General features: G+C 42.8%; 1 protein-coding gene across 4 annotated transcripts; it reads right to left on the bottom strand.

Moving 5' to 3' along the window:
- Nucleotides 1-3023: 3023 nt before the first annotated feature.
- LOC123059828 (cysteine-rich receptor-like protein kinase 2) lies at nucleotides 3024-10358 on the bottom strand. Of its 4 annotated transcripts, XR_006427605.1 has the most exons (8): nucleotides 9473-10357; nucleotides 8330-8455; nucleotides 6604-6731; nucleotides 6231-6444; nucleotides 5539-5770; nucleotides 5317-5467; nucleotides 5104-5232; nucleotides 3187-3471 (listed from the first exon to the last, which is right to left on the bottom strand). XR_006427605.1 is itself a non-coding variant. In XM_044482342.1 (7 exons), the coding sequence occupies exons 1-7, from the start codon at nucleotides 10230-10232 to the stop codon at nucleotides 3160-3162; spliced, it is 2007 nt and encodes a 668-aa protein (XP_044338277.1). In that variant the 5' UTR covers nucleotides 10233-10356; the 3' UTR covers nucleotides 3024-3159. The 4 variants fall into 4 exon arrangements, 2 of the variants coding, with proteins under 2 accessions (XP_044338277.1, XP_044338278.1); XM_044482342.1 differs by lacking the exon at nucleotides 5104-5232 and having other exon boundaries at nucleotides 3024-3471; nucleotides 5233-5467; nucleotides 9473-10356; XM_044482343.1 differs by lacking the exon at nucleotides 5104-5232 and having other exon boundaries at nucleotides 3024-3471; nucleotides 9473-10352.
- Nucleotides 10359-11459: the final 1101 nt, after the last annotated feature.

Here is an 11459-nt window from a genome sequence, read left to right as displayed (position 1 = left end):
ACATCATTAGGAGAATGATGTGATTGACTTGACCCATTTTGTTAGCTTAGCACACGATCGTTTAGTATGTTGCTATTGCTTTCTTCATGACTTATACATGTTCCTATGACTATGAGATTATGCAACTCCCGTTTACCGGAGGAACACTTCGTGTGCTACCAAATGTCACAACGTAACTGGGTGATTATAAAGGTGCTCTATAGGTGTCTCCGAAGGTACTTGTTGGGTTGGCGTATTTCGAGATCAGGATTTGTCACTCGGATTGTCGGAGAGGTATCTCTGGGCCCACTCGGTAATGCACATCACTTAAGCCTTGCAAGCATTGCAACTAATGAGTTAGTTGCGGAATGATGTATTACGGAACGAGTAAAGAGACTTGCCGGTAACGAGATTGAACTAGGTATTGAGATACCAACGATCGAATCTCGGGCAAGTAACATACCGATGACAAAGGGAACAACGTATGTTGTTATGCGGTCTGACCGATAAAGATCTTCGTAGAATATGTGGGAGCCAATATGAGCATCCAGGTTCCGCTATTGGTTATTGACCAGAGACGTGTCTCGGTCATGTCTACATAGTTCTCGAACCCGTAGGGTCCACACACTTAAAGTTTTGATGACAGTTATATTATGAGTTTATGAGTTTTTATGTATCGAAGGAGTTCGGAGTCCCGGATGAGATCGGGGACATGGCGAGGAGTCTCGAAATGGTCAAGACGTAAAGATTGATATATTGGACGACTATATTCGGACATCGGAAAGGTTCCGAGTGATTCGGGTATTTTTCAGAGTACCAGAGAGTTACGGGAATTTGTATTGGGCCTTAATGGGCCATACGGGAAAAGGAGAAAAAGGCCCGAAAGGGTGGCCGCACCCCTCCCCATGGGCTAGTCCGAATTGGACTAGGGAGGGGGGGGGGGGCCTTCCTTTCTTCTCCTTCTCCCTTCCCTTCTCCTACTCCAACAAGGAAAGGAGGAGTCCTACTCCCGGTGGGAGTAAGACTAGTAAGACTCCCCCCTTGGCGCACCCTCCTTGGTCGGCCGCCTCTCCTCCCTTCTTTATATACGGGGGCAGGGGGCACCCTAGAGACACAAGTTGATCAAGTTGATCGTCTCTTAGCCGTGTGCGGTGCCCCCCTCCACCATAATCCACCTCGATAATACTGTAGTGGTGCTTAGGCGAAGCCCTACGTCGGTAGAACATCATCATCGTCACCACACCGTTGTGCTGACGAAACTCTCCCGCGACACTCTGCTGGATCGGAGTTCGAGGGACGTCATCGGGTTGAACGTGTGCAGAACTCGGAGGTGCCGTACATTCGGTACTTGGATCGGTCGGATCGTGAAGACGTACGACTACATCAACCGCGTTGTCATAACGCTTCCGCTTTCGGTCTACGAGGGTACGTGGACAACACTCTCCCCTCTCCTTGCTATGCATCACCATGATCTTGCGTGTGCGTAGAATTTTTTTTGAAATTACTACATTCCCCAACAATTCCCACGTGGTATAAAAATTATTAGTAAGTGTTACGAACTTGCATTGTATTCCTACTTATTGAGGCTCTTTTTACGATGTAATACACCGGAAGTGGCCTCTCAGTGAGGAGCCCAACAGCAGGTCCAACCACAAAAGGAAGCCCCTGAGTTTGGATAAGCATCAAGAGATTATCTTAGCTCCACCTAAAAAAAGAGATTATCTTGGCCTGCAAGTCATCATAGTGGTGCAAGATTAAATCTACCCTATGTAAAACCTTAACCCCCGTCACCTATATAAGGTGGGGCCTATGTATGGGCCAAAGTCCTTCTATTCCACGCACTACGAGCGGAATAGTCAAGGTAACACACACGCTCTCTCGCTGAGTAGTCCAGCCCACTATTGGTTTGGTTGGGATGAGTTCTTTTTTTAATTTAGGCCGAACTTTCTTTGAACCAGTGGTGCAATAGTTACCACGGCAACACCTGCTTGGGTCTAGCCCCTTGCCCTGATTTGAGGCGGTTATTTGAATAAAAATTTAAACTAGATGCGACTAGGAACCGGTTATAATTTTTTACAAAAAATATTTTACAAACGAAAAAGATTAAGAAAATTTTAAAAATATTCATGATTTTCTTTGAATACTCACAAAGTTTACTTATTTATGAATTCTAAAAACAAGTCGCCAGTGTTAAAACATTTCAAAAAATAAATATTTAAGAGAAAAAGTTGGAAATACTTAAGCAATGTTCTTGATTATTTTTGTGAATTATAAAATAAAAAAGGGGAGAACAAATGAAAAATCAGGAAAACCACGGAAGAAAAATTATAGGAAATAAAAAGAACGAAATAAACCATTAGAAAGAGAAAATGTGAATAAAATGAAAACCAAAATAACCATACTAAACCAACTAAAACCGTCTGAAAAAATAGCCAAAACAAAATGCAAATACAAAATGAGAACTGGCAGACAGAGACCGCTGTACGCTGGCTATCCTGCTCTGTTATTACACATGGAATAGGATTCTTCGTACGGGCGCAGTGTGCCGAATCACCATAGCTTCCCTATAAATCAAAGCTAGCACATTCTTGAATCCTTTTCAATGTAGTGTAGTGCAACTACATTGCCTCCCTGCACCAACACGACCACTTCTACATGGAATTCGAGTACTCGTATTCTCTCTTTCACGGTAAGCCTGTTCTTGATTTCTCTATCTATCTAGTATGGACTATGTTTGTTTATGCCTAGTGCTAGCACTACTAGGGATTATAGAGTTGTTTCACTAATCACAATAGAAACTGCAACACACAACTCGCCCGCAAAAAGGAGAAAAGAACTGCAACTCAACTTGGAATTCAAATTCACAAAACATAGTTAGAATGCTTTAACACAAGGTAAATACTCGATTGGTAAAATGCAGAAAAAATCATATACAACAGGGGACACAAAGAATGGACTCGGATAAGCAATGTCATGCAAAAGCACATCCTTGTAACATGCTCAGACTATTTGAGTCGTTGCATGAGTAAGAGGGGAATTTCAAATACTTCACACCGCTTTCTTATATCCTAACAAATAAGCATCCACTCATGTATATATAAAATACAGATACATAATTGTATATACAAATCTTTCACTATCATACAGGGAAAGATGCGTTCATATACAATACAGCGCCTTTTACCTGGCTGATAAGTGTGAAATAGAGGCGGTGGCCTTGGATGCAGTGGATGAATTGGACGTGGATGTTTCTCCTCGCACTCTACTTATTGAATCAATAAAAGTGGGCCTTGTGGGTAGTATCTCTGGAGAATTTCTTGATAACAACAACACAACTACCTCTGACATAGTTGGCCTTGAAGCAACAACTGATTGAGTGCAGAGAAGCGCTATCTCTATTATTCTTATTACCTCTTCTGGCATATATTCTTCGTGATCTAACGATCCATCCACCAACTTAATCACGTCCTCATTTTCATATAGCTTCCATGCCTGTATAGTCAATGGGTGTAATCAAATGCATGTCTTAAGATAGCATGAAGTGTGCACACAGAAAGAGACCTCAATACAGTAGATACCAAATGATCACATCTTCATTAATTATTAAAGTCATGCCTATTTAAGCTTCTTACTAAGGAAAGGTGCTTGGGAAAGACTGGTGTGCAATAAGTATATTGGCTCGATGGCCCTGTCTCTGACCAATTAGAAATCTGGGGACTCACATTTTTTTTGGGATGGTCTGATGACTGTGAAAGAGCACTTCTTTTGCTTCATATCTTTTGCAATTATTAGAGACAGACCAAAATTTCATTTTTCTAGAACAAGTGGTTGGACAACGCCACCTTTCGCCAAAAAATAATACACTCGCAAAAGTATTGAGTATGTATGTGGCTAATGTGTCTTTTAAACAAGATCTAGTCGGTTAGTGCCTCGCAACATGGTGTGCGGTGTTGGGGTTGGTCCATTTATTGCAAGGCCATGGGGTTTAACGTTGGAATCTCCATCAGAATGGTAGATTCCTGGTTGACTCAATATACCACGTATTCGTTCACTCAAACTCGCCAGTTGTAAACAACAAAAGGATCCAGAAGTTGAAGGTACCACTAAAATTAAAATATTTTTCTGGTGCCTGCATTAGGGTGTGATCCTGATATAGGACAACCACATTCACCGGAACTGGCCTGGTAGTAAGTTGTGTTGTTGCAGTCATGAAGTTAAGCCATAAAATACCTCTTCTTCCAATGCAAGTTCGTGTGCGCTACATCATTAGTCCTCCAAACTATCTCTAACATCTATCCTCCACATATAGTGTTACCAACATTAGATGGCATAGATCACATGCTTAGACTAGCCATAGTGGGGAGTAACTTTCAGTAATAACATGCATATGTTACTAGTCTATGTTACTACCTCTATAGTGGAGAATAACATATGTGTGGTGTCATGCAACACTTCATTTATTAGGTTGTAAACTCATCTTGTCTTGGTATGTGTGATGTTACTCATAATATGAGTAACTAGCTATGTTACTCTATTTGTCTCTCTCCTCATTAATTAGTTACCACATCATCTTTTTTGCTTAGGTGTCATCTACGTTACTCCCACTATGCGATGCATAAAGGTGGGAATGATAGTCCGACTATGTAGAATTGTAATGCGTTTAATGGTAAGACTCCTCTCCTTTGTTGGTCATCTACCGGTGTATTCATTGGCTTTCTATGTTACACATCAACGAGATGAGCACCAACCTCCATATTTGATGGTGTGTAGTGACTGGAGTGACTAACGAAGGATTTTTCTTATTACTCAACATGGATGGAAGCACAGTCTCCGGAGTGGCCCCATGCAAACCTCTCCTTAGGCAGCCCCTTTGGTCTTAATAGACTTTTCATGTTTGCCATCATATAACCGTGTGCGTGTGCGCGCGTGTGTTTGGGCATCATAGTTATGTAGAGGCCGGATATAAGCTTGCTGTGCTTGTAACACTTGGTGCGATATTATGAGTCAATAAAGCGTCATTTAACAAAAAAAATACTATTAAAAGAATGTCCTTAAAAACTAACTCTTGAAAATAACTTTAACAGAGACTAATCTAGAGCAACATAAACACTGGTAGATGCTTACTTAGCAAAGATTTTTGTCAACTACTTGTTAAATCTCCAATCATATAGTGAAAACCATCCAAGGCATTCACATCACCAAATTAGGAAGTGCGAGTATAAAGAAATATACTCATAAGGATGAATCAAAGACCTGTGAAGTGGTTATGTGAAGCATTGGAGCCATATGGGACAATATATGGAACCAAGAGAGGATTTTCAGAAGGAAGATGGATACCGATTCAAGTAGGTATTGTGTTTCAGCCTCAATCCTTGTATCATTGATTTTCCGACCACTTATTATTTCCAAAATGACTATACCAAAGCTGTATGTGTCAACCTTCTCCGATAGCTGGCCGTGGATTGCATACTCAGGAGCAGTGTAACCCCTGTTCAATAGTAAAATATAATTAGAAAAGAAACAGTGTGACCAATGTATTATTTACATGTTCAAACTTACAATGTTCCTGCAAATCTAGTGCTGAGATGACTATGATCATCAGGTAGGAGCCTTGCCAAACCAAAATCAGCAATCTTAGGTTGGAAGTCATCATCAAGAAGAACATTGCTAGATTTAATATCACGGTGTATGATACACACATGAAACTCTTGATGAAGATATGCAAGGCCACGAGCCATGCCAACGATGATATTGAATCGCTGCTTCCAGTTAAGTGTTCCACGTCTCTTACCTATTATGCAAGAATGTGTGAATGTGAGATTATCACTTAGAGATGTCGGTCAGCACTGTCATAAGCTAATCAGCTCAGTTTGGAAGATTAAGGATGTAATTGCCTTTGCATAAACAAAACTACCATGGGACTAATATCCGTCGCACAATAGAGGTGTGAGTGTATGTTTCATTTTAAATTAATGAGACCTTCAAGAGCAATCAAATGGGAATAATAAGAGCAGTCCATATAAGATATTTTCTCACATGTCCAACCCGGCGGAGCCACAATTTTGGCACAGGGGTGGACCAATAACTGATTGTCATATGAATTTTGGCTCATGTTGGGTTTTTCCTAACTTTTTTTGACATGATATAAAGAGTGTTTCGGAAATATTAGGGTGCGCTAAGGTCCGCCCATGTGGCCCACGAGTGGCCAAACAAGTAAAGTAGATGAAGGAGCAAGGATCCATAGAGCATACCGTAGAGAAACTTGTCAAGGCTACTATTCACCATATATTCATAAACAAGGAGGCATTCAGAACCCTTGCGAGAACAACCAAGAAGCCGGACAAGATTTCGATGCTGAACATTGCTAATAAGCTTTACCTCGCTTTCAAAATCTTCTTTGGCCCTGCTAGTTTGCATTACTGACAACCTTTTTACTGCAACAATTTTCCCATTTTTCAGTAAGCCCTGTTATAAATGGACAAAATAAATAAATAAATCACTTCTGCAATAATCTAGTAAAGTACAACGAAAAAGCAACTTGGTATCATGATGTTCTTATTATATTTTTCTGTCCTTTTGTCTGCAAATCTTCATAGTGCATTAAATATTTGAAGACCACCATACCTTAAAGACATCTCCAAAACCTCCTTCTCCAATTTTACTTTTCTCACTAAAATTATTGGTTGCAGCCTTAAGATCGTGATAGTTAAAATTTGTTGGACCTTGCAGTTCCGTTGCTCCAAGTATATCACCTAAATAAGATACAATCAGGTGAGGAAACACACATTCAAATAGAAATTAATTTATTTTATTTTCCAGCTAAATTTCTAAAACAATTTAATATGCAAAATAGGGAAGCTAAAAATGGAACTGGTTACACTTGCAAATACAAAACAAATGCAAATGGTTCTATGCCAAATGCTAATACATTTAGTAATAGTATGCCCTTGTAAAAACAGGCACAACCTTTCGCTAACTATCAACACTCGATATCATTTACATAGCACTGCATAAATAACCAAAAAATAAATACACGGTGAGTACAAAAGGAGCATCACTCAAAATATTCAGAGAAAAGGAGAATAAAAAAAATAAATGTGATAAGAATCAAGGCTCCACAACATAACTACAAATTATGGGATAATTCGAAGGTGTGGCCAGAGGCGCATGCATGCCCCTGGATGAAAATAACTGATTTTCAAATTTTGAAAAATTCCGACATATGTACTCTATTTGTTTTCTATGCTTGTAACTTTCATAAATATGATCAGAGATTTCTAGCATGAATTAATTATTTTCTTTGCATGATTTCGATAAGTGCTCATTTTATAACATGATGAAAATATGTCAAAAATTTGAGAAAAATTCTAGTGCTTGAGTGTGTGAAACCTAAATTCAATCGCTCATGCTCACACACACAGACCACAAACACCCACACACACACATGTACGATATCAATTCCCTTTTTATATGTCTAAATTCGAACGCCCAGTGTGGCAAAATGGTTACTTTTCATGGAAATTTCAAGCATTTACATGTTTCTTTTACATTTGAAAACATATTTTTTCAAAAAAATTGTTCTATGGGAGTGCATGCTTGGTGGAGCCATTTCGCTTCTCTTGACATTATGTTTCTTCAAGGTGGAAATTGTATGACAGCCATGACTCATGAAAACATATCTACTTTGGCTCTGCTAAATTCGGTGCCAAAATATATAATGGCAACTTCCGAAATTCACTTTGTTTTCAGAGACCTTCTATAAAATTACGAGTTGCCAATAGGGATTGTTTGCATACTTAACTTAATGACCAAAGGCAATCTGACTATTGTGAAAAAAATTATAAGTGACCCAGTAACAATGGATATTGTGTCATTCAAGTTGGCATCAATAAATGATTGATGATCATTAGTAATAAAGTTAAAATCCACAATGTGATAATGTAGTTAGTTATGTGAAAACAAGTCAACATCTCGCTCTCTTATTACATAATTTGGGTGTCCTATCCAATGGATGAATTAGGAGCCTATGTTGAGTTGTGAAATGATAGAACTGTATGCCATTATCATCATGGGAATACACGAAACTAGTGACATGGCATTGCGGATGTTCTCTTGAGGAATCTCATTAAATGGAACTTACGGAATCACATCATGACCCTCAAGTTGACTAAATGGAAGCAACTTTTTCTGAACTCGAGGCAAAAAATTTACAAGTTTCATTAATTAAGAAGATTTGTTTTGCCTAGTTACTGACATCAACTTGGACCATGTTTGTAAGATCGCATTGAATAAGTTGACATGAACCGAAGAGCATTAACTTCTCGAAAGTGATGTACTTCATGACATTTACCTCTTCGAGGCTTCTTTAGCTTCATAGACCGCCAGGTCCAAAACAAAGCTAATAACCCTAGAAGCAACAGGAAGGCCAGACCTCCCAAAATTGCTCCTACAATGGCCCCCTTCCCTCTTGATTTTCCTGTAGAAAGAATGAATTGTGAGCTCTGATTCGGAGATGAAATTTGAGTCAGAAACATAAAAAAATTCATTGACTATGTGGTTTTTGTAGAACATAATATAACAATCCAATTGACATCAAAGTTCAACCAAACATGTTCCCTCGAGCAATTAAACATGTCTTAGCATTGTGACAAAATAGAGAACGTTAAAGTTCAAACTCACCCCAAACACCGGTTTCCAAATGTTAAAAAATACGATCCAGAGTACTAAAGTTGAATTGGCCAATAGATGATGCAAGACAAGTAAGAGAGGTAAATATGGTCCACTAGCCCATGGTTGACTAGGGCCTTCCTTTTGAATTTGTCTTTGTATTCCTCCTTTTCATTTGACTTGTTGACTATGACTACTCGCTTGGTCCTTTGTTGAATTGGCCTGACTTTGACAATTGGCCACGTAGATGCCACATGGGAAACATGGAGAACCCCATCCTATATATACCTAAAAAGTTCATGCCGGTATCTTATCTATCTCAAAATGCAACATGCCACATGACCGTACAATTATGAATGGATAAGATCCACCTTAACTTGCAAACATGAATGGGAAAAGACCTACCACCACATGCAACCATGCATGAAAAACTATTTTTCATTCTATTATTCTAATTGCATTTAATAAATATTTTACAATTTCGGTTCACGTGTCAATAATCTAAATATTATATTCCACATGATCAATTCTAATTGAAATATATTGCACTCGGTTCCTGCAGCAACGTGAGATGTATCATCTAGTTCACGGAATTATTATCTCCCCAACTGTAGCCCCCTTGACCAGTACTCACATCAATCATTGATGTAGTTGCAGGACAATTCTTCATGTTTGATGATCTTCTATGCAGATTCCATGGTTTGGGGATCGTTTGAGAAAAAGCAATCCTGAAATACGGCACTACTTGAGGTGGTGGTACCATCCTTGTCCGATGTCGTAGGACAAAAATCACAGCAAAGATGTCGTACGCACAAGAGGAACTCACCAGAGCGCAAGTAGGGCGTCAGGTCTGCCGTCGCATTAGCCGGGAAGAAGGGCTTATCAGAGTACCTCATGAAGCACCCGGCGTCCACTGCCCGGCCGTCGGAATTGGGCGGGCACCGGTCAATGTTGCTCGCAGCTACCTGGAGGCACTGCGCGCAGCCGTCCTGCCCGACCGTCTCCACACACTGCGCCATCGCGTACACGCCGGTGCCCGCGGCCGCCGCAGCTAGCCGCGGGAAGCGAGGCACGGCTGCCGCGAGGTCGTTGATCAGCGCCTGCACCGCGCCGTCGAAAGCGGTGCCGGGCACGGCGGAGCCGTTGCAGCGCTGCGTGTTGCCAGGGAGGGTGGACTGGTCGAAGAACGCCACGCTCTCGTACCGTATGACGCAGCCGTCGAGGATGGCGCGCCCGCCGTTAGCAGCCCCGCAGGCGGCGTGGATGCGCGCCGCGGCGGCGTCGAAGCAGGCGACGCAGTCCCTCCCGGTGACGTATGGGCGGCACTGCGCCAACGCGAACGCCGGCGCGGCGGCGCGAGGCTCCGCGGCGGTGGCGAAGCCGCTGCCGGCGGAGAGGTTGGCGCGGAGCTCAGCAAAGGTGGAGTTTAGGGCCGCGAGGAAGGCGGCCGTGGGCGTGGCGTTGTACTGGCTGCACCCAAGGTTGAGCTGCGTAGCCTGCGGGTCAGCGACGGTGAACGGAACCAACGCGCAGGTGACCGCCAGCGCTAGAGCCGGCAACAGCGGGAAGTGAGCCATGCGGTGCATCGGCGAGAGCAGAGGAGAGAGGAGAGGAGAAATCGCCGTGGACGCTGGGTTTTGGACGAGAGGGTCGGGCAGAGGGTGGATTTGGGTTGATTGAATTGCCAAGTACTCCCTCTGTAAACTAATATAAGAGCGTTTAGATCACTAAAAAAGCGTTTAGATTACTAAAATAATAATCTAAACACTTTTATATTAGTTAGTAATCTAAACACTCTTATATTAGTTTACGGAGAAAGTACTAGCTAGGAGGTGTGCAGTGTAAATTAGTTGGAGTCATGGAACAAAAATGCGAGACTTAAGGCAACGGAAACGTTTGAGTCCGGCGCGCCGGCTGAGTGTTGCGCCGGTAGCGCGTGGTCCATTGAATCCAGTGTCATCGTACGGTAGCAATGCGCGACACGGTCTCTCGCGTTGTGGGACGCGTGGGTTGGCAGGCCCCACGAACCGCTGAAGCAGCTGCAGCCTTATCCATTTTTCACGGTGGCACTGCATCCATTCATTAGCCACCGCTCCAACTAGATCAAGCAAATCCAAAGCTACTGCCTGCTCCATCGAGGCGAAATCTATCTTTGGCCGAAATTGATCAAATTTGATAAACTTGGGTCAAATTTTGGCCCAAGTTTTTGTAAATGGCCGAAATTCGGCCATCTCAGCCAGGGGCGGAAAAATCTCAAACTGAAAGTCAAAACGCATGCCCACACCCATGCACTCTGCGAGTGGCGAACCGAGGAGGAGACCATGACGGGCGACGGGGGCAACGGGCCGGTGCGGCTAGTCCCGCCTACCCGTCCCACTCCAACGCGGTGGCGTGGCGGCGCTGCTGGTCGGGAGGCTCTCTGTCCACCTCCCCATCTCGGCCGGTGCCGATCCTTTTCCCCTCCACTGCGCTCCATAGGCAAGCCCAAGGCAGCAGTCCAAGATGCTCCAATCGCTAGCGCCGGGCGCTGGAACCAGCGGGGAAGGGCTGCGACTGGCGTCCTGGGATGCTTCAACGGCGTCCCGTCGAGCTGGAAATCGACGACCACCTACGGCGTGAATTGGCATGGCGTGCTGCAACCGGCCGCAGAGAAGCTACAACCGCCGGTGCGGTGTGCCGCAACCTGCGATAAGAAGTGCTACCATGGGCATGCGGCAAGCGAGCTCAATCCCATGATGCTGGAACCAGCAAAAAAATTGCTGGAAGCAGCCTTCTTCCCCAGGTTGCAACGGAGTTCGGCGAGCAATATGCTA

The sequence above is a fragment of the Triticum aestivum genome, chromosome 3A (assembly GCF_018294505.1).
Source record: "Triticum aestivum cultivar Chinese Spring chromosome 3A, IWGSC CS RefSeq v2.1, whole genome shotgun sequence".
Classification (NCBI taxonomy): domain Eukaryota; kingdom Viridiplantae; phylum Streptophyta; class Magnoliopsida; order Poales; family Poaceae; genus Triticum; species Triticum aestivum.
The sequence above is the reverse complement of the archived record's forward strand: the minus strand, read 5'-3'. Positions and strand labels throughout refer to the sequence as shown.